At 39.9% G+C, this 20866-nt stretch overlaps 1 protein-coding gene across 14 annotated transcripts in view; it reads left to right on the top strand.

Annotated features, from left to right (window-relative positions):
• Positions 1 to 20866, top strand: part of LOC128691673 (protein lap4) — an 854149-nt gene that overhangs the window by 768013 nt on the left and 65270 nt on the right. For all 14 annotated transcript variants that reach the window (XM_070088850.1, XM_070088860.1, XM_070088857.1 and 11 more), the window contains 2 exons: positions 515 to 692; positions 18657 to 18717. In XM_070088850.1, the coding sequence (XP_069944951.1) occupies positions 515 to 692; positions 18657 to 18717 (239 nt within the window). The remainder of the gene's footprint in view (positions 1 to 514; positions 693 to 18656; positions 18718 to 20866) is intronic.

The raw sequence follows: 20866 nt of genomic DNA on the forward strand, positions 1-20866 counted from the left end.
TGAGAACGAGTTGTGCCTCATCCCAGTTCATCAGATGCCCTGTGGAGTCTCTGTGGAGGACATAGGCGTACCTTAAATTGTCTCTGTTACAGGCACACAAAATTTCTAAAACAATAGCATACATGATACTCAAGCAAGCTAAGCACCACCAACCCAACAAGACAGGAGTCACATGATCTCGTCGTCTACCCATCCTCATCCCAACATGGCATTCTTCAGGTCACCATGCGTCACTCACACTCTCTGCCTTTATATAATGTCTTTCTACCTCTGTATGTTAGAGGTGATCAAGGTCCCAGGACCGAAACGTTTTCTAATAAATATGTCAGTGTTTACTTACATGTTTTTCTAAACCAGTTTGTCGGTATTTATTACCAAGGTTTATAACATCATTTGTACTGTACTGTATATACAAGCAGTATTCTTATTGCACATATACTTCTCTAAATTCATGTTATATTTTTACCTTGTACTGTATATATTTTGAACTTGTGCTGTGATTGCGCTGTTACAGATCCAATGGTGAAAGTGGAATAATTCGAACGGCAAAGGCAGAAAGAAGAGCACAGGCAAGGGAAGGACAAGTTAAGGAGGAGGAGGAAGAAGAGCAACTCTCTCCCGCAGACAAACGAAGAGCTGAGGCAGAAAAGAGAGCTGCCTGGAGGCAAGCCAGACTTAAAAGTCTTGAGAATGTAAGGAGTTTATCTTAAACCATAATTAACTGTTAAGATAATCGTAATTCTTTTATTAGATTTGAAGTGCTCATTTATTACAATTGAGAAAACTCATTCCCATACAATTTTCTGTTTTTGTCATAAATTCAGGTTCATTTTAAACATTAGGATAATCCTTTCAAAAATTATGTGTAGTCATAATAGATATTATAGTTCTACACATTGTTGTGTGCAAGACATATTTCTCTACTCTCAAATTTCTTATTGCATAATCCACCTTTAAGGCGTTACTTCCTTCTTCAGAATTTATTTAATGATATTTCTTCACAGTCAGATGCTTACATTGCTGTCAGTTTATCAAACTTATCACTTCCAAATTGTTTATTTCTTTATACAGTGCACAAAAATGAAAATTTACAACAGTTTCCACATTTTTCCAAAGGAGGTTACCAAAAATTAGTTACAGTTGTCCCTTCATTTCCGCGGGTGATCCATTCCAAGACCTGCCGTGGCTGCCCGAAACTGTGGATAGTAGCAAACCCTATATGTATGTCATTTTTCATTTACATACCTGATAGAGTAATTGATAAATTATGCACAATAAGACATTACAATGTTGATGGTTGAGTTCTGTTGGGCATTGTTAACCCCTTTCGAGGTCGGTCCTGTTGTACTATGGCTGTGAAGCTAGTGTTGGTCCGTAGTACTACACCATGAGCTCAGCTCAGTCAGATGATAATATAATAATATCTTTATTTACTACAAGTACATGTACATGGTATACAGGCCTAGCTGACATCAATGACATACTACTATACAGAAAGCCAGGGAAGCACCCTGGCTCAACAGGCACATACCAGGGAATTAATGAGGCTTTGTGAAAAGTACCAATTAAACCAACAGGTAATTGATTGCACTAGAAATGAAAATACCCTAGATTTGATATTCACAAACAACGAGGAACTAATAAGAAACATAACAGTTACAAAAACAATATACTCTGATCACAACATCATGGAAGTTCAAACGAGTTTTAACTCAGGGTTAGGGAACTGTGTCACTAATGTTAGAGATGGGATGTTCACTAAGTTTAAAAAAATAAACTAAGAGCTATCAGACATACCCTGGGAATCAGACATGAGCACCCTAAATCCCCACCAGTGCCTAGAGAAGCTGAATAGTGAAGCATACAAGCTATGTCTTGGCAAGAGGCGTGGAGTTAAAAGATAAAGAATCACACACAAAGTGGGAGTTGTCACAGCTGCTCTTTGCTGATGACACTGTGCTCTTGGGAGATTCTGAAGAGAAGCTGCAGAGATTGGTGGATGAATTTGGTAGGGTGTGCAAAAGACGAAAATTAAAGGTGAATACAGGAAAGAGTAAGGTTATGAGGATAACAAAAAGATTAGGTGATGAAAGATTGAATATCAGATTGGAGGGAGAGAGTATGGAGGAGGTGAACGTATTCAGATATTTGGGAGTGGACGTGTCAGCGGATGGGTCTATGAAAGATGAGGTGAATCATAGAATTGATGAGGGAAAAAGAGTGAGTGGTGCACTTAGGAGTCTGTGGAGACAAAGAACTTTGTCCTTGGAGGCAAAGAGGGGAATGTATGAGAGTATAGTTTTACCAACGCTCTTATATGGGTGTGAAGCGTGGGTGATGAATGTTGCAGCGAGGAGAAGGCTGGAGGCAGTGGAGATGTCATGTCTGAGGGCAATGTGTGGTGTGAATATAATGCAGAGAATTCGTAGTTTGGAAGTTAGGAGGAGGTGCGGGATTACCAAAACTGTTGTCCAGAGGGCTGAGGAAGGGTTGTTGAGGTGGTTCGGACATGTAGAGAGAATGGAGCGAAACAGAATGACTTCAAGAGTGTATCAGTCTGTAGTGGAAGGAAGGCGGGGTAGGGGTCGGCCTAGGAAGGGTTGGAGGGAGGGGGTAAAGGAGGTTTTGTGTGTGAGGGGCTTGGACTTCCAGCAGGCATGCGTGAGCGTGTTTGATAGGAGTGAATGGAGACAAATGGTTTTTAATACTTGACGTGCTGTTGGAGTGTGAGCAAAGTAACATTTATGAAGGGGTTCAGGGAAACCGGCAGGCCGGACTTGAGTCCTGGAGATGGGAAGTACAGTGCCTGCACTCTGAAGGAGGGGTGTTAATGTTGCAGTTTAAAAACTGTAGTGTAAAGCACCCTTCTGGCAAGACAGTGATGGAGTGAATGATGGTGAAAGTTTTTCTTTTTCGGGCCACCCTGCCTTGGTGGGAATCGGCCAGTGTGATAATAAATAATAACAAGCTATGTATGAAGCATGTACCATTGATGAAACCCAGAAGATCAGATATAGAGAGAGATCATAGGAGATGGTACAGAAGAAGAAAACAGGTTACTGAATTGCTTAAAAACTCAGATATGCTACAACACAGGAAAGATAGGCTTAGCTGAGAGATCACTGAATTAAAGCAAAAACTTAGGATGTCATACCTCACAGAAGAATTACAAAGAGAACAAAGGGCCATACAGGATATTGCAAGAAACCCAAAATACTTCTATTCCTACAGAAAATCCAAGCTAAGAACTACCAGTAGAATTGGACCACTACTGAGAGGAGATTCATATGCTGACGATGAATAGGAAATGAGTGAAATCCTAAAAAAACAGTACAAGTCGGTGTTCAACCCACTAAATGACAGCAAGGTAGAAAATGCAGAAATATTTTTCACTCCAAAAGAAGGCCATGCAGACCAACTAACTGACATTAGTACAAATCCCATAGATTTCAAAAAAGAAATGGGCAACATGCCCACCCACTCAGCACCTGGATCAGATTTATAGAATGCCTTGTTCATAAAGAAGTGTAAAGTACCATTAGCACAAGCACTCGGCATTCTTTGGAGAAAGAGCACTAGCTAAAAATTACAGACCAGTAGCCCTAACTTCTCACATCATAAAAATCTTCGAAAGAGTGACGAGATGACAGATTACAAATTTCATGGACCAGCACAATCAGCATAACCTGAACCAGTATGGTTTTAGAGCAGGATGATCATGCCTGTCACAGCTGCTGAACCATTATGACAGAATTATGGAGGCATTGGAAGACAACCAAAATACAGATGTGATTTACACAGATTTTGCAAATGCATTTGACAAATGTGATCATGGAATGAATGGAGTGATAGTGCACAAAATGAAGGCCTTGGGAATTAAGGGGAAGGTAGGCAGATCGATTTTTGGGTTCCTTACACACAAAACACAAAAAGCAGTAGTGAACAGGGCAAGATCTAGCATCAGCGAGGTCAAAAGCTCAGTGCCCCAAGACACTGTCCTGGCACCTCTGCTGTTTCTCATCCTCATATCAGACAAAAACACCCGGCACACTTTTATGTCATCATTTGCAGATGACACTAAAATAAGCATGAAAGTCATCACAGGAGAGGACACTGAAAAAGTACAGGAAGACATAAGCATGGTTTTCCAGTGGGCAATGGAGAACAACATGATGGTCAGTGGTGCTAAGTTCCAGCTGCTTAGGTATGGAAAGAATAAAGAACTCAAAAGGAACAATATATACAGAACTCAAGAGGGTCACCAAATAGAACGTAAGGAACACATAAAAGACCTGGGAATAATTATGTCAACTGACCATTCTTTTAACCCTTTCAGGGCCAAGAGGCCCTCTCCTAAACTTGTTCTCAGGGTCGAAAGTTTTTCGAAAAAAAAAATTATTTTTTTTGTGAAATGATAGAGAATCTTTTTCCGATCATAATGACACCAAAAGTATGAAATTTGATGGAAAACTTACAGAATTATGCTCTCACGAATTTAGCGGTCTCAACATTGTTTATACATGGGCGATTTCGCCCACTTTGAGCCATATTTTCGGCCAATTCCAATGTACCAGTCGACAAAAATCATAACTATTTGGCTAGAGCTCCATGTTTTCTATCGAATGAGTACAAGAAACCACCCATTTACCAATTTCAACTATCCAATAAAGTGGTCAGAAATTGGCAATTTTGCCAAGTTTGGCAATTTTGCCAATTGCACACAAATTTCAAAAGATGCCTATTTCAAAATAGGATCCAGAATAAACAAGACAGACATTCTTGGCACTAAAATTACATTTTCTCTGTTCATTAGTCACGTCCCCAGGCCCCTCTTCATTTCTTTTGCTTTCCACTTTGAATTTTTATTCTCACAAAAAATAGAACATTTACTGTTATGCAGACTACTGCATTAGCGTAGAAATGGTATAAATAATATCAGTGCACTTGTGAAAAAATATCAGACTCACCAGTTGACATGTAATGGACACATGGCATGATTTGTTTACGTTTGAACTTTGGCAAAAATCGAACATTTCTGCGACTTTGAGCTCATTATCAAGGTACTTTTCATTGTGAAACCAGTCAAAATTATCTCAAATTCTGTAATACGTCTTCCATTCTATAAAATGAGACCAGGAAAACTAGAATACAACCATAAATACCATACGAAAATACACTGCAAAATCTCTGTTTTATCTGGAGTTTATCTGGAGAGAGTTCCGGGGGTCAACGCCCCCGCGGCCCGGTCTGTGACCAGGCCTCCTTAGGTCAGTGTCCCAGGATGCGACCCACACCAGTCGACTAACACCCAGGTACCCATTTTACTGATGGGGAACATAGACAACAGGTGGAAAGAAACATGTCCAATGTTTCTACCCTGGCTGGGAATCGAACCCAGGCCCTCACCGTGTGAAGCGAGAGCGTTAACCACCAGGCCACCAGAGCACGGTTTGATTTTTTTTTTTCTCATTATGAACTGTGTGCTGAAGGATATTTTTTTTATACTGTGCACACTGACCACATAGACCCATTCTTTCATATGTAGGCCTACCAGCTTTCACTAGATTTGAAGGTGCTAGAACTTACGCATACAAATATGGCACCAACCCTGGCGTGCAAGCTGTACAAGTACGGCACCAACCCTGAAAGGGTTAAAGACCATAACAAGACAAAGATCAGGACAGCTGAGAAGATGACGGGGTGGGTATTGAGAACTTTCAAAACAAGGGAAATAATGCCAATGGTGACACACTTGAAATCACTAGTGTTCCCTCACTTAGAATATTGTTCAGTGTTGATGGCCCCGTTCATAGCAGGATAAATAGCAGAGCTGGAACAAATACAGAGATCGTTTACAGCTCACATTGAGCCAGTAAAGCACCTAAACTACTGGGAATGCCTTCAGATCTTGAACATGTACTCATTGGAGCGGAGGAGAGAGAGATACGTGATAATGCAGTGGACCATCGACTTACGAAGGCCTCATCTTACGATAAAATCAACTTATGAAGCTTTTCAGCGTAAAAATTTTACCCCTACCTACGATGAAAAACTCAACTTACATCATTCGTCCCATACACGTCCACGCATCCGTCTGGCATGAGCGTGCCTCAGCTGGCCTGCCTTCAGTTAGTGTGCCAGTGTTTACAAGCCAGTGCGGTCGGCTCCACGCATGCATTCAGTACATTTTGTATTCTTCCAGTGTTTTTAGTGCTTGTAACTGGTAAATAAGCCACCTTGGGCCCAAAGAAAGCTTCTAGTGCTAACCCTGTGGTAAAAAGGGTGAAAATTACTATAGAAATGAAGGAGATAGTTAATAAGTATGAAAATGGAGTGCGTGCCTCTGAGCTGGCCAGGTTGTACAACAAACCCAAATCAACCATCTCTACTATCCTGGCTAACAAAAAGGCAATCAAGGAAGCTGTTGTTGCGAAAGGTGCAATTATCTTTTCGAAACACAGATCGCAAGTACTCGAAGATGTTGAGAGACTGTTATTGGTGTGGATAATCGAAAAACAGATATCAGGAGATAGCATCTCTCAAGCGATCATATGTGAAAAGGCAAGGCAGTTGCATGACGATTTAATAAAAAATACCTGCAACTAGTGGTGATGTGAATGAATTTAAGGCCAGCAAAGATTGGTTTGAGAGATTTAAGAACTGTAGTGGCATACATAGTGTGATAAGGCATGGTGAGGCTGCCAGTTCTGACCAAAAAGTGGCTGAAAAATATGTGCAGGAATCCAAGGGGTACATAGAGGCTGAAGGACTGAAAACCCAATAAGTGTTTAATTGTGATGAAACAGGCCTGTTTTGGGAGAAAATGCCAAACAGGACCTACATTACACAGGAGGAAAAAGCACTGCCAGGACACAAGCCTCTGAAAGACAGGCTACCCTTAATGTTGTGTAGTAATGCTAGTGGGGATTGCAGAGTGAAGCCTCTAGTCGTGTATCACTCTGAAACTCCCAGAGTGTTCAGGAAAAACAATGTTGTCAAGGCTAATTTGTGTGTGATGTGGAGGGCAAGCAGCAAGGCATGGGTCACTAGGGACTTTTTCTATGACTGGTTTTACCATGTGTTTGACCCCACTGTGAAAAATTATCTCCTGGAAAATAAATTGGAAAATAATTGATCTTCATAAAAGTGAAATTTTTGCCTCCTAATACCACTCCTCTCCTCCAGCCCATGGACCAGCAGGTCATTTCAAATTTCAAGAAACTGTACACCAAAGGAATGTTTCAAAAGTGCTTTGAAGTGACCTCAGACACTTGATTGACCCTAAGAGAGTTTTGGAAAGATCATTTGAGTATCCTCAATTGCATAAACCTTATAGGTAAGGCTTGAGAGGTGAGTGACTAAGAGGACCTTGAACTCTGCTTGGAGGAAATTGTGGCCAGAATGTGTAGAAGAGAGGGATTTTGAAGGGTTTGGGGCTTACCCTGAGGAGTCTATGCCAGTTGTGGAATCTATTGTGGCATTGGGGAAGTCCTTGAGGTTGGAGGTTAGTGGGGAGGATGTGGAAGAGTTGGTGGAGGACGACGATGAAGAACTAACCACTGATGAGCTGCAAGAGCATCTGCAACAGCAAGAGGCCACAACTGAGGAAATTGCTTCAGAGGAGGGGAGAGAGAAATGGAGGAAGTTGCCTTCCTCAAAGTTTAAAGAAATTTGTGCAAAGTGGGTTGACATGCAAACCTTTATGGAAGAAAATCACCCTGACACAGCTATTGCAAGCCGTGCTGGTGACTTTTACAATGACAATGTTGTGAACCACTTTAGGAGAATCTTAAAGGAATGTGAGGTACAGAGCTCTATGGACAGATTTTTGGTGCGACAGAGGTCCAGTGACTCTCGAGTTATTCCCAGTGGCATTAAAAGAAGAAGGGAAGTAACCCCAGAAAAGGACTTGCTACCTAAAGTCCTTAAGGAAGGAGATTCCCCTTCCAAATATCCTAAGTCGAGGATTGACCGTATGTACCTGGAAAGTACTCGAGGGCCTGGTCCCAAATCTGCACACTGCCAAAGCAACATACTGGAGTGAGAGATATGGAAGGAAGTGTAAAATAAACCCAGTGAGGAGCAGGGGTGCAGTGGGGACAATAAGGGAACACTATCAACATCCGGGGTTTCAGACTATTCAACTTCTTACCAGAAGATATCAGAAACATGGCTGGAACAAGTGTAGAAGCCTTCAGGAGGAAACTGGACAAGTATCTTCACCAGGTGCTAGATCAACCAGGCTGTGATGGATATGTGGAGCAGCAGGCCTCCAGCAGCAACAGCCTGGTTGACCAGGCAAGCACCAGACGAGCCTGGCCCATGGCTGGGCTCAGAGAGTAGATAAACTCCTTGTCCCAGGATGCAATCCACATCAGTCAACTAACTGATGGGTGAACATAGACAACCGGTATAAAGAAACACGCCCAATGTTTCTACCTGCTCTGGGAATCAAACAGATTCTCACTGTGTGAGCGAGAGCTTTAGCGATTCAGCTGTGAGCAGTAAATTTGGGCCTAGATATGAGAGAATGGGTCTACAGTAAGCAGTGCATAATGGGGAAAAAAACTGCAACCATGTTTTTTGGTTTAAAACAGCAACTTTGTGGTGTATTTTCATATGGTTTTTGTGGCTGTATTCTTGGTTTCTTCATATCATTTGATAGAATGGAATATATGTTATAGAAATAGAGATTATTTTGATTGGTTTTAGAACTGAAAATAGCCTGAAATTAAGCTCAGTGTATCAGAAATATTCAATTTTTGCTGATGTTCAAGAGTAAACAAATCACGTCACGCTTCTAATACACATCAACTGATGGGTTTGATGTGTTCATAAATGCACTGATATTATGCAATTATTGCAATATTGCATAACAGTAAATCTTCTATTTTTTTGTGTGTGAACAAAACCTGAAAACATAAGTAATGAACAGAGAAAATGTTATTTTAGTGCCAGGAATGCCTGCATTTTTTATTGTGGACCCTATTTTGAAATTGGAATACAGTGGACCCCCGCATAACGGATGCCTTGCATAGCGGACGCTTTGATCGCTAAAATTTTGCCCCGCATAGCGCCCAAAAACCCGCTCAGCGGCCTTCGTCCGAGACGCGTCCAATGTGCGGCCTGAGCCACGCTCACATGTTCCGCGGGTGGCATTGTTTACCAGCCAGCCTCCGCGGTAACATCCAAGCATACAATCGGAACATTTTGTATTATTACAGTGTTTTTGGTGATTTTTTTCTGGAAAATAAGTGACCATGGGCCCCAAGAAAGCTTCTAGTGCCAACCCTACAGCAATAAGGGTGAGAATTACTATGGAGATGAAGAAAAAGATCATTGATAAGTATGAAAGTGGAGTGCGTGTCTCCGAGCTGGCCAGGTTGTATAATAAACCCCAATCAACCATCGCTACTATTGGTGGTACAGCTGCTGCTGCTGCTGTATCACCGTCAGCTGCTGCTGCACTGTCAGCTGCTGCTGCTGTACCACCGTCAGCTGCTCCTGCTGCTGTAGTACCGTCTGCTGCTGCTGTAGCATCATCTGCTGCTGCTGTAGCATCGTCTGCTGCTGCTGTAGCATCGTCTGTTGCTGCTGTACCACCGTCAGCTGCTGCTGCTGCTGTAGCATCGTCTGCTGCTGCTGTAACATCGTCAGTTGCTGCTGTAGCATCGTCTGCTGCTGCTGTAGCATCGTCTGTTGCTGCTGTAGCATCGTCTGCTGCTGCTGCTGCTGTAGCATCGTCTGCTGCTGCTGTAACATCGTCAGCTGCTGCTGCTGCTGCTGTAGCACCGTTGTTGGTGTGGCTTATTGAGAATACCAAGAAACAATTAACCCCAGAGGATTTGCCACCCAGGATAGCCCAAAAAAGTCAGTGTCATCGAAGACTGTCTAACTTATTTCCATTGGGATCCTTAATCTTGTCTCCCAGGATGCAACCCACACCAGTCGACTAACACCCAGGTGAACAGGGAAAATGCCTGGAACTAGTGCTCATATTGGTGAATTTAGAGCCAGCAAAGGTTGGTTTGAGAGATTTAAGAATCGTAGTGACATACACAGTGTGATAAGGCCTGTTCTGGAAGAAAATACCAAACAGGACCTACAGTACTCAGGAGGAAAAGGCACTCCCAGGACACAGTGTCTCATCAGTCATTGCTGCATCTTCAATAAAGGTAAGTGTCATTTATTCTTCATTTAGTAGAGTAGTACATGCACAATATATATTGTGCATGTACTACTCTACTATTGTGCATGTATCCTTCTCTTTGTGTGTAGGAAAATGTATATTTCATGTGGTAAAATTTTTTTTTCAAACTTTTGGGTGTCTTGCACGGATTAATTTGATTTCCATTATTTCTTATGGGGAAAATTCATTCACATAGCGAACATTTCGCATAACAGCCAGCCCTCTTGCACGGATTAAGGTCGCTATGCGGGGGTCCACTGTATTTTGAAATTTGTGTGAAATTGGTCAAATTACCAATTTCTGATCACTATTTGAAATAGTTGATTGAGTGATTTCCTATGCTCAGTTGATAAAATGGAAGACATACTAGTGAAATAATTGGCCTAAAATCTGACTCAGTAGAGGATATCGCCAGTGCATCAATATTGCTTACACAGCAAAATTTGCAAAGGCGTAATTTTGTCTTTTTATATATATATATATATATAATATATATATATATATATATATATATATATATATATATATATATATATATATATATATATATATATATATATATATATATATATATATATACACATATGTATATAAAATTTTGTACTTTTTGTACCATTCCATAATAAGGATAACTTTTTTTTTTTTTTTTTTTTTTTTTTTTTTTTTTTTTTTTTAATTTTGCAACCCTGAGAGCAAGTGCACCCTGAAGGGGTTAAGCAAAATTAAGTGTTATTTTCACAACACTGAGATAAAACAGCAGAATGTGAAGAGCAAGAACACTAGAGGCTAACTGGATACAAGTAAGCAGGCTAGCGTGGGTACAGAGGATAAAGAGAGAAGAGTCATGTACTGAGTGCAACTGAGTGGGAAGGTTTCATCATGTTACTCAGAATGGCATGCAATTTTAAACTTATGAATTGTTTATTTCTGGAATTTTCCATTTAATATTTTCGGGTCAAGGTAAACCGCGGATAACTAAAACCATGGAAACCAAATCCACATATACAGAGGTTCTTCTGTAATTTGGTGCCCAGAAATTCCTGTGTTTTAATGTGTCTGTGTTTACTGTAATGTTATCCAATGTTGGACAGCAGGTATTACCAACAGGTATGCCAGAAAGACACAGTGCAATGTAGCAAACCTTTATAAAAGAGGATGTTTCAGTCTGGGTAAAACTTTATCAAGCACTACCCAGAGCAAACTGTTTTCTGTAATAAAGGTTTGCTCTGCACCAAGTGTCTTTCTACAACTTTTCAGTGATGATGTAATATTGTGTGTAACAAGATTTACTGACTGGAAAGGTATGATGATACCAACAGTATGTAGTTAAAGACACACATGCACAGTTCAAGACATTTATTGAGAAAATGTTTCACTACAAGTGGCTTCTTCACTCCTAGTCAGGTGGAAAGCTGTGAAAGCGTAGAGGTGATGGCAGTAGTACAGCCGAGGTGTGATGGATCAGATTTGAGAGGGACCTCTCAGAAGTGTAGTAACATATTAAAGTGTTCCCTGGTGCAGATGTGATGTTGATGGCTGGTGTTATCTAATGACACTATCTAGGAAGCATTTTAATGTTATTCCACTACTGACAGGTCAGTTTCAAAACCAACCCATCACACCTCAGCTGTAATACTACTATCTCCATTACCTCCATCCATTCACAGTTTGCCACCCTGACTCCCACTATTATACATGCCTGTTTCTTAGTTGTCTCTGTACTAGGACTGAAGAAGTCACTTGCGGTGAAATATTTCCCCAATAAATGTTTTGAACTGTGAATTTTGGTCTGTACCTGTATTTGTTTACCATAAATTTAAAAAAAAAAAAGTTCAGATGAACTAAACAATCCTCCCTAGAAAAAGGCACATACTATGCCAGTATTTTAAAATGGTCAAGTGTAACAATGGGCATTGTTATCTAATGGAGTACCACAAGGATAAGTGCTTGTTCTGACAATATTTCTAATCTTATATCTGTGACATCCCAGAAGAAATTACAGTACAGTGGTCCCTCAATAATCGACCGGCCTGAAAGTCGACCATTTCGGAAATCAACCGGTTTTTTCGACAAAATATTGACTCGGAAATTGACCGAAATTCGTTTATCGACCCGTCTCAACCCGTCGTCCCAGACGCGTATGCACGAGGTAAGCGGGCCTCGACCCACCTCAGCCTTCCTTCCCAGCCAGTGTGCCATTGTTTACCAGTTAGCGGCGGTCCTCTCACGTGCTCCAGTGAAATATTTCATAATATTTCATTTATTTTAGTGCTTGCAAGTTATTTAAGTGCTAAATAAGCTACCATGGCTCCAAAGAAAGCTCCTAGTGCCAAACCTTTGGTAAAGAAGGTGAGAAATACCATTGAATTTAAGAAAAACATCATTGAACAATATGATAGTGGCGTACGTGTGGGCGAACTGGCGAGGATGTATAACAAAAATCATTCAACCATATCTTCCATCATAGCCATGAGAAACGAAATCAAGGACGCTGTTGTTGCAAAGGGGGTAAATATGCTGACAAAAATGAGATCACCAGTACTGGAAGAGATTGAGAAGTTATTATTGGTGTGGATAAATGAGAAACAATTAGCAGGAGACAGTCTTATGACCTCGATTATTTGTGAAAAGGCTAGGCAGTTGCATGAAGATTTGGTAAATAAATTGCCTGCAAATAGTGGTGAAGTGAGTGATTTTAAGGCCAGCAAAGGCTGGTTTGAGAGACTTAAGAAGCGTGCTGGCATACACAGTGTGGTGAGGCATGGTGAGGCTGCCAGTTCGGACCACAAGGCGGCTGAAAAATATGTGCATGAATTCCAGGAGTACATAGAGGCTGAAGGACTGAAACCTGAACAAGTGTTCAATTGTGACGAAACAGGCCTCTTCTGGAAGAAAATGCCAAAGAGGACCTTCATTACACAAGAGGAAAAGTCAATGCCAGGACACAAGCCTATGAAAGACAGGCTGACGCTAATGTTCTGTGCTAATGCTAGTGGGGATTTCAAAGTGAAGCCGTTACTAGTGTACCATTCTGAAAATCCCAGAGCATTTAAGAAAAATAATGTTATGAAGAGTAAATTGTGTGTGTTTTGGAAATCTAATAATAAGGCATGGGTCACGAGGGAAATTTTTGTAGAGTGGTTCAACGAAGTGTTTGGCCCTAGTGTGAAGAATTACCTCCTGGAGAAGAAATTGGATCTCAAGTGCCTGCTAGTAATGGACAATGCACCTGCTCATCCACCAAACTTGGATGACCTAATTCTGAAGGAGTTTGGGTTCATCTCAGTAAAGTTCTTGCCCCCGAATACCACTCCTCTCCTCCAACCCATGGACCAGCAGGTCATTGCAAACTTTAAAAAACTGTACACCAAAGCAATGTTTGAAAGGTGCTTCAATGTGACCTCAGACACTCACTTGACCCTACGAGATTTTTGGAAAGAACATTTCAGTATTTTCCATTGTGTAAGCCTTATAGGTAAGGCTTGGGAGGGAGTGTCTACCAGGACTTTGAACTCTGCTTGGAGAAAATTGTGGCCAGAGTGTGTCGACAAGAGGGATTTGGAAGGGTTTGGGGCTGACCCTGATGAGCCTATGTCAGTTTTGAACTCTATTGTGGCACTGGGGAGTTCCATGGGGTTGGATGTGAGTTTGGAGGATATGGAAGAGGTGGTGGAGGACCACAACGAAGAGCTAACCACTGAGGAGCTGCAAGAGCTTCAGCAGGAAGAGCAACAGATCGCAGCTCAGAATCTTGCTGCAGAGGAGGAGGAAGAGAGATGGAAGAAGGTGCCTTCTTCAGAAATTAAGGAGATTTTTACTATGTGGGGTAAGATGGAAAGATTTATGGAGAAACATCACCCAGAGAAGGATGTTGCAAGCCATATCGGCAACTTGTACAGTGACAGAGTCTTGGCCCATTTTAGGGAAGTTTTAAAGAGACGCCAGAAACAGAGCTCTCTGCACAGTTATTTTGCGAGACAGGACTCCAGTGACTCTCAAGCTGGTCCTAGTGGCATTAAGAAACAGAGAAAAGAAGCAACCCCAGAAAAGCAAATGGTACCTGAGGTGTTGCTGGAAGGGGATTCCCCTTCCAAACTATAAACAATCCACTCTCTCCTCCTCCTCCAGTCTCCCATACACTAAGAAGAATCTCCAATAAAGGTAAGTGTTATGCTGTTAATGTTTCATTCATCATTTCCCATTGTATTGTTTATGTACTACATGAATATTTCATGTAAAAAATTTTTTTGTTTTAACCCTTTGACTGTTTTCGACGTATAAATACGTCTTACGAGCCAATGTTTCTGACGTATATATACTCAATAATTCTAGCGGCTTCAAATCAAGTGGGAGAAAGCTGGTAGGCCCACATGTGAGAGAATGGGTCTGTGTGGTCAGTGTGCACCACATAAAAAAAATCCTGCAGCACACATTGCGTAATGAGAAAAAAAAAACTCTGATCGTTTTTTTGGAATAAAACGCCGACTTTGAGGTGTATTTTCGTATAGTATTTATCGTTGTATTCGCGTTTTCATGGTCTTAGGTGATAAAATGGAAAACATATTACAGAAATAGAGATGATTTTCATTACTTTTACGATGAAAACGACCTTGAAACTGAGCTCAAAGTAGCGGAAATGTTCGATTTTTACCAATGTTCAAGAGTACATAAATCACACCACACGTCCAATACACGTCAACTGGGGAGTCTAATATTCTTTCACTAGTGCACTGATATTATTTATACCATTTTTACAATAATGCAGTCGTCTGCATAACAGTAAATTTTGTATTTTTTTGTATGAATAAAAAATCAAAATAGAAAGCAATAATAATATAAGAGGGGCCTAGAGATGTGACTAATGAACAGAGCATATGTTATTTTAGTGCCACGAATGTCTACCTTGTTTATTCTGGACCCTATTTTGAAATTGGCATCTTTTTTATTTTGCATGAAATTGGCCAAATTGCCAATTTCTGACCACCATATTGGGTAGTCAAAATTAGTAAATGGGAGGTTTCTTGTACTCAGCTGATAGATAAAATGGAGTTCTAAAGAAATAGCTATGAGTTTGGTCAACTGGAACAATGGAATTGGCTGAAAATTGGGCTCAGAGTCGGCGAAACCGCCGATACGCATATGTCGCCGAGACCGCTAACTTCGCGGGAGCATAATTCCACGAGTTTTCGACCAAATTTCGAACTTTTGGTGTCATTACCATCGGGAAAAGATTCTCTATCATTTCATAAGAAAAAATAATTTTTTTTTTTTTTCAAAAATTGAGCGACATAGAATGACAGTTTCAGAGAGGGGCCTGAAACAGTCAAAGGGTTAATACTTCTGGGTGTCAGGAACGGATTAATTGAATTTACATTATTTCTTATGGGGAAAATTGATTCGTAAATCGACCATTTCGATAATCGACTGGCTTCCAGGAACGGATTACCGTCGATAATCGAGGGACCACTGTAGTAGGTTGGTAGACAGCATCCGCCCAAGGAGGTATGACTGTCCTGCCAAATGAATGTATGACTGAAACCTGTATTTGTTTTACATAATGTTAGGAATGCTGGTGTCTTTTATTCTGTCTCATAAACCACAAAATAACAGCTGTATCTTGCTATTTTTACTTAAACTTATGTCACACTACACATGCATGTACACGTTTATGTATACACATTCACTTGAGTTTTCTTTGATTTTTCTTAATAGTTCATGTTCTTTTTATTTCCTTTCATATCCATGGGGAAGTGCAATAAGAATCTTAACTCCGTAAGCCATGCGTGTTGTAAAAGTCAACTAAAATGCCGGGAGTGATGGGCTAGTAACCCCTCCTTCTATATGGCTTACTAGAAATAAAAATAAAAAAAAAACTTTACAAACTGTTAGTGTGTGATCAGGGTAATATTTTGTGAAGGGATTCAGGGAAACCGGTTAGCTGGACTTGAGTCCTGGAGGTGGGAAGTACAATGCCTGAACTTTAAAGTAGGGGGTTTGGGATATGTTGTTGTTTAGAATGACGTCTAAACTGTTGTATCTGTGCACCTCTGCAAAGACAGCTATAGTGTGAATCATGGGGAAAGTTTTTTTTTTTATTATTATTTTTTGGGGGGAAGGGTGGGTCACCTTGCCTCTGGGAGGTGGCCAGCATGTTGAAAAAAAAAATGAACATATTTGCAGATGGTGTAACAATTCTGTACAAAATTAGCAAAAAGAAATGGCTATGTATCCTTACAGGAAGACCTAGAAAAATTGAGTAAGTGAAGTAAAGACATACATGATAGAATTTAATGTGAATGAATTTGTTGTATTGGCTGTTTGGAGTGACATTTAAACTGTTATATCTGGGGACCTCTGCAAAGATAGTGATTATGTGTGAATGATGGTGAAAGTGTTTCTTTCTTTTTTGGGTCACCCTGCCTCAGTGAGGTGGCCAATGTGTTGGAAAAAAAGAAAGAATATGCTGTAATGAAATGGGTGAAGGTGGTAACAGGCCACATGCAAAACAAAAACTGTGCAACAATACACTACATATATCAGCCAAAGAAAGGGACAAATATGTCATCTTGATAAAACCTTGTAACCTTGTTACCAGAAAATCACAAACAAACATTGAGAACTCCTGTGTGACACTGGTCAGCTTCAGAGTAGCTTTTAGATATATGGACAGGGAAATGTTGAAAAAACTTTTCACAACACACTTTAGACAATTTTTTTTAAACACAGCAGCCATTTTCCACCAAGGCAGGGTTACGCAAAAAGGAAACAGAAGTTTTTCTTTCTTTCTTTCAACACACCGGCCATATCCCACCAAGGCGGGGTGGCCCAAAAGGAAAAACGAAAGTTTCTCCTTTTACATTTAGTAATATATACAGGAGAAGGGGTTACTAGACCCTTGCTCCTGGCATTTCAGTCGCCTCTTACAACACGCATGGCTTATGGAGGAAGAATTCTGTTCCACTTCCCCATGGAGGTCAGAGGAAATAAACAAGAACAAGAACTAGTAAGAAAATAGAAGAAAACCCAGAGGGGTGTGTATATATATGCTTGTACATGTATGTGTAGTGTGACCTAAGTGTAAGTAGAAGTAGCAAGACGTACCTGAAACCTTGCATGTTTATGAGACAGAAAAATGGACACCAGCAATTCTACCATCATGTAAAACAATTACAGGCTTTCGTTTTACACTCACTTGGCAGGACGGTAGTACCTCCCTGGGTGGTTGCTGTCTACCAACCTACTACCTATAAGGTTTTTCTTAATATATTAAATAATTTATATAGGAAACAGGGTTATTAGTCCATTGCTCCTGGCATCTTAGTTGCCTTTTACAACACACACGGCTTACGGAGGAAGGATTCTTCTCCACTTCCCCCCTGAAGACTTTAGACTAATATCTAAAAAAAAAAAAATCATGCTAACAATCTAGAAAAGGTTTAAAGTCAAGCCACAAAATTGCTCCCAGAGATAAAACATGAGAGTTATAAAGACTGAAAGAGCTGAAGAAAAAGAGATGTGATAAACCATATTCAAGATTATGAAAATATATGAAAGAAATAACAAAGAACTCCAGCTGGCACCACAAGAGATCATAGCTATCAACTAAAATAAAGAAAAGATGCTGGGGTGTTTTCTTTTACAGATCAGTGGATTGCTTTACAAGAGGAGGTAGTCAAGTGCTACAACTACTGGAAGTTTTCATTTTTTTTCCATCCTTCACTGCCTCCCTCCCTCCCTACCCTGCCATCCCTCACCGTCTTCCTCCCTCCCTACCCTACCATCCCTCACTGCCTTTTTCCTTCCCTATCCTGCAATCCCTCACTGCCTCCCTCCCTGCTTGTATAAAGAGTTTTTTTTTTTTTTTAAAGATAGTGGAGGACCTGTACTGTAGATTTATTTATTTATTTATTTTGTGTTGTTGGGTGGTGGGAAAGGTCAGGTGGTGGAGTATTGTTGGTAAGGCAAATAGATACAACATAAGACATAGGATACTGCACCTCAGTGGCTGAGGTGCAGTATCCTTCATGTCTCCTCTATCTTCACACACTACACTACTCTTTCTCTCTCACACACACACACACTTTTTTTTTTTCTCCCCCCTCTTCTTGTTTTTTAACTCATCCCCTCACTCTTTCTCCATAGATTGTTTTGACTCTGAACCTTTAATTTCAAAGCAGAAGATCCTGAAAACTATTCCAGTTAAATATTTCTTTACCCAAAATCATTTCTCAAGGATGGTTCTTCTACAACACACCAGGTTCTAACTCCATGTTTGACATAGGTTTAATATCTGTCTTTTGTCTGTTTTTCTGTTTTGGTATTCAGTGAAAGTAACCTTTATGAATGACAGGGGTTTAATGTTCCTGCTTCCCACATTTGGTGTACTGTACTCTAATAAAAACACTAAGGGTACAAAACCTTTATTTACCCTTGTGCATTTTGTATATGTGTTAATCTTTATCCACAGGATGCATTACAAGCACAGTATGTCATAGAGAAATACTGCGAACTGTCTGACACAACAAATGGTAAGTAAAATAAATGCTGGTGCATATATTCTTTTTTTTTTAATCTTATACAGTATAATACATTTTTTGAAGGAAAAAAGTAAAATGTTTATTGATACTCTAAATAAATGTTATATATTTAATGTAAACATAATCACATGTTGATCAACCGAGGCAAGATGCTCGTTCATACATAGTGGGTCTCCTCTAGGGAGGTGCCTTGATTATGGTGAGGGAAGGGGGCTCATGATCCAGCTAATTAGATCTCTCCTCCCTTTCCCTAGAACAAACCTGATTGTATCCCATTCCCCAAGCTCTGTATAAACCCTACGGGTTAAGCACTTACCCATCATCATCATAATAATGATGATGATGATATAATAAAATACATATTGGTTAAGAGTACATGAAGATATCTGTCAGTAGTGGTGTAGTTACAATCCCTTGCCACTCATACCCAGCAGGCATACATATATAGTTTTCTGCTAGTATGCAATTTTCTGTTAGTATTATTTTTAGTACAGTACATCTCAGCTATGTGAAATTTTACATAAAATCTGCACTAAATGGCTTTTCATTATCAGATATGAAGTATTTGAATTCATATTATTGAATTCAAATAAACCAGAATATAGTCATTGTGTGCTGGGTTTTAAATTGAGGTCTTTAGAATATTTTGTAGTGGTGAGAGTAGGTGACTAAGAGTGCCTCACTCTGAAGCTCTTGATTGGATTAACCTCTTTGTCTTTGATTTTATCCTATGTTATTTCTTATGCCCCTATTTCTAGTGAAGAACTTATACTCGTACCTGTCTGTCTGTGTCTGTACCCTTCTGTAAGTGCTTGTAAGCTACATAATGTATTCTTGTAGAGTTGAGAGCATTTGTATCATGCTCTCATATTCGTCATCCTTCTTCCATAGTTGTAGATAAAAAATTACTAAATTCTATTTCTCAAAGTGTACTGTTGGTAAATATCATAATTTTTATATTGCAGCAGAAATAGCATTGTATACTGATGGTTTCAAGTATACTGAACATTATACTGCAACAACAACAGTAGTAGTATATTGATGGCTTCAGATATAGTGAACATTATACTGCAGCAACAACAACAGTGTATACTGGTGACTGCAAGAGTAGTAAACATTATACTGCAACAACAATGGTGTATTACTGGTGGTTGCAAGTGTAGTGAACATTACATTGCAGAAACAGCAGCAGCAGTGTATTACTGATAGTTGTAGGTGTGGTGAATATTATACTGCAGCAACAAGTGTATACTAATAATTTCAAGTGTAGTGAACATTATACTGTAGAAGCAACAAGAATAAATACTGGTGGTTGCAAATGTAGTGACATAATTATACAGGTAACCTCAGCTGAGGTAGTTAAGGACAGGTACAGTGAGCTTGAATGGTTATCAGTGAGATAATCTCTGACTTGGGTTGGAGAGTTGGAGATTTTGCTGCTTAGATTTGTTCCAGTAGTTGAAAAGAAGTCATTTAATTTATTTGCTGTCTCCCAGGATTTGGGGGAGGTTCATTAGGTTTAAGTTAAAGCTATTTCCTTGGATTTTGTGAACTTACTAGTGCTTAGTATCTGAGAAAGTGTTTTCCAAGTCTTTTATATATCTCCTCTAATAATATGCATAATATGTTTGTTTTGATTTCTTCGTGAGCTTTGTGATTGTAATATTACATCTCTCGGCTCATTTTTTTTAGGTATTAATCCTAACCTGTGCTGCTTCTCATAAATATTCTTTGTCAGTGGATCAAAGGATGCCATCAGTTATTCATGGGCCATTTATCTATTTGTTGTCACCTGTCTGGTTTTCAGTGGTCATTGTCTGTAGTAGAGGTTCTGTATTAAGTGAAGGAATATATGAACACCAGAGTTAATGTCTTGGTATTTGTTTAATTCTTTCTAGCAGTCACTGTTGCTGATTGCTGCTACAAAGTTATTCACTGATTCCTCATTATGGAGCCTAAAGGGGATTTTACTAGTTTCATGAAACATTGATTGAAGAGCTGGAATATTTGTCTATATATAGTCAAGAATTGATGAATGAAAAAAGGTGAGTGGTGCATTGAGGTATCTGTGGAGACAAAAAATGTTATACACAGAGGCAAAGGAGGGAATGAATGAAAGTATAGTGGTACCAACACTCTT

This window comes from Cherax quadricarinatus, chromosome 26 (assembly GCF_038502225.1).
Source record: "Cherax quadricarinatus isolate ZL_2023a chromosome 26, ASM3850222v1, whole genome shotgun sequence".
Classification (NCBI taxonomy): Eukaryota; Metazoa; Arthropoda; class Malacostraca; order Decapoda; family Parastacidae; genus Cherax; species Cherax quadricarinatus.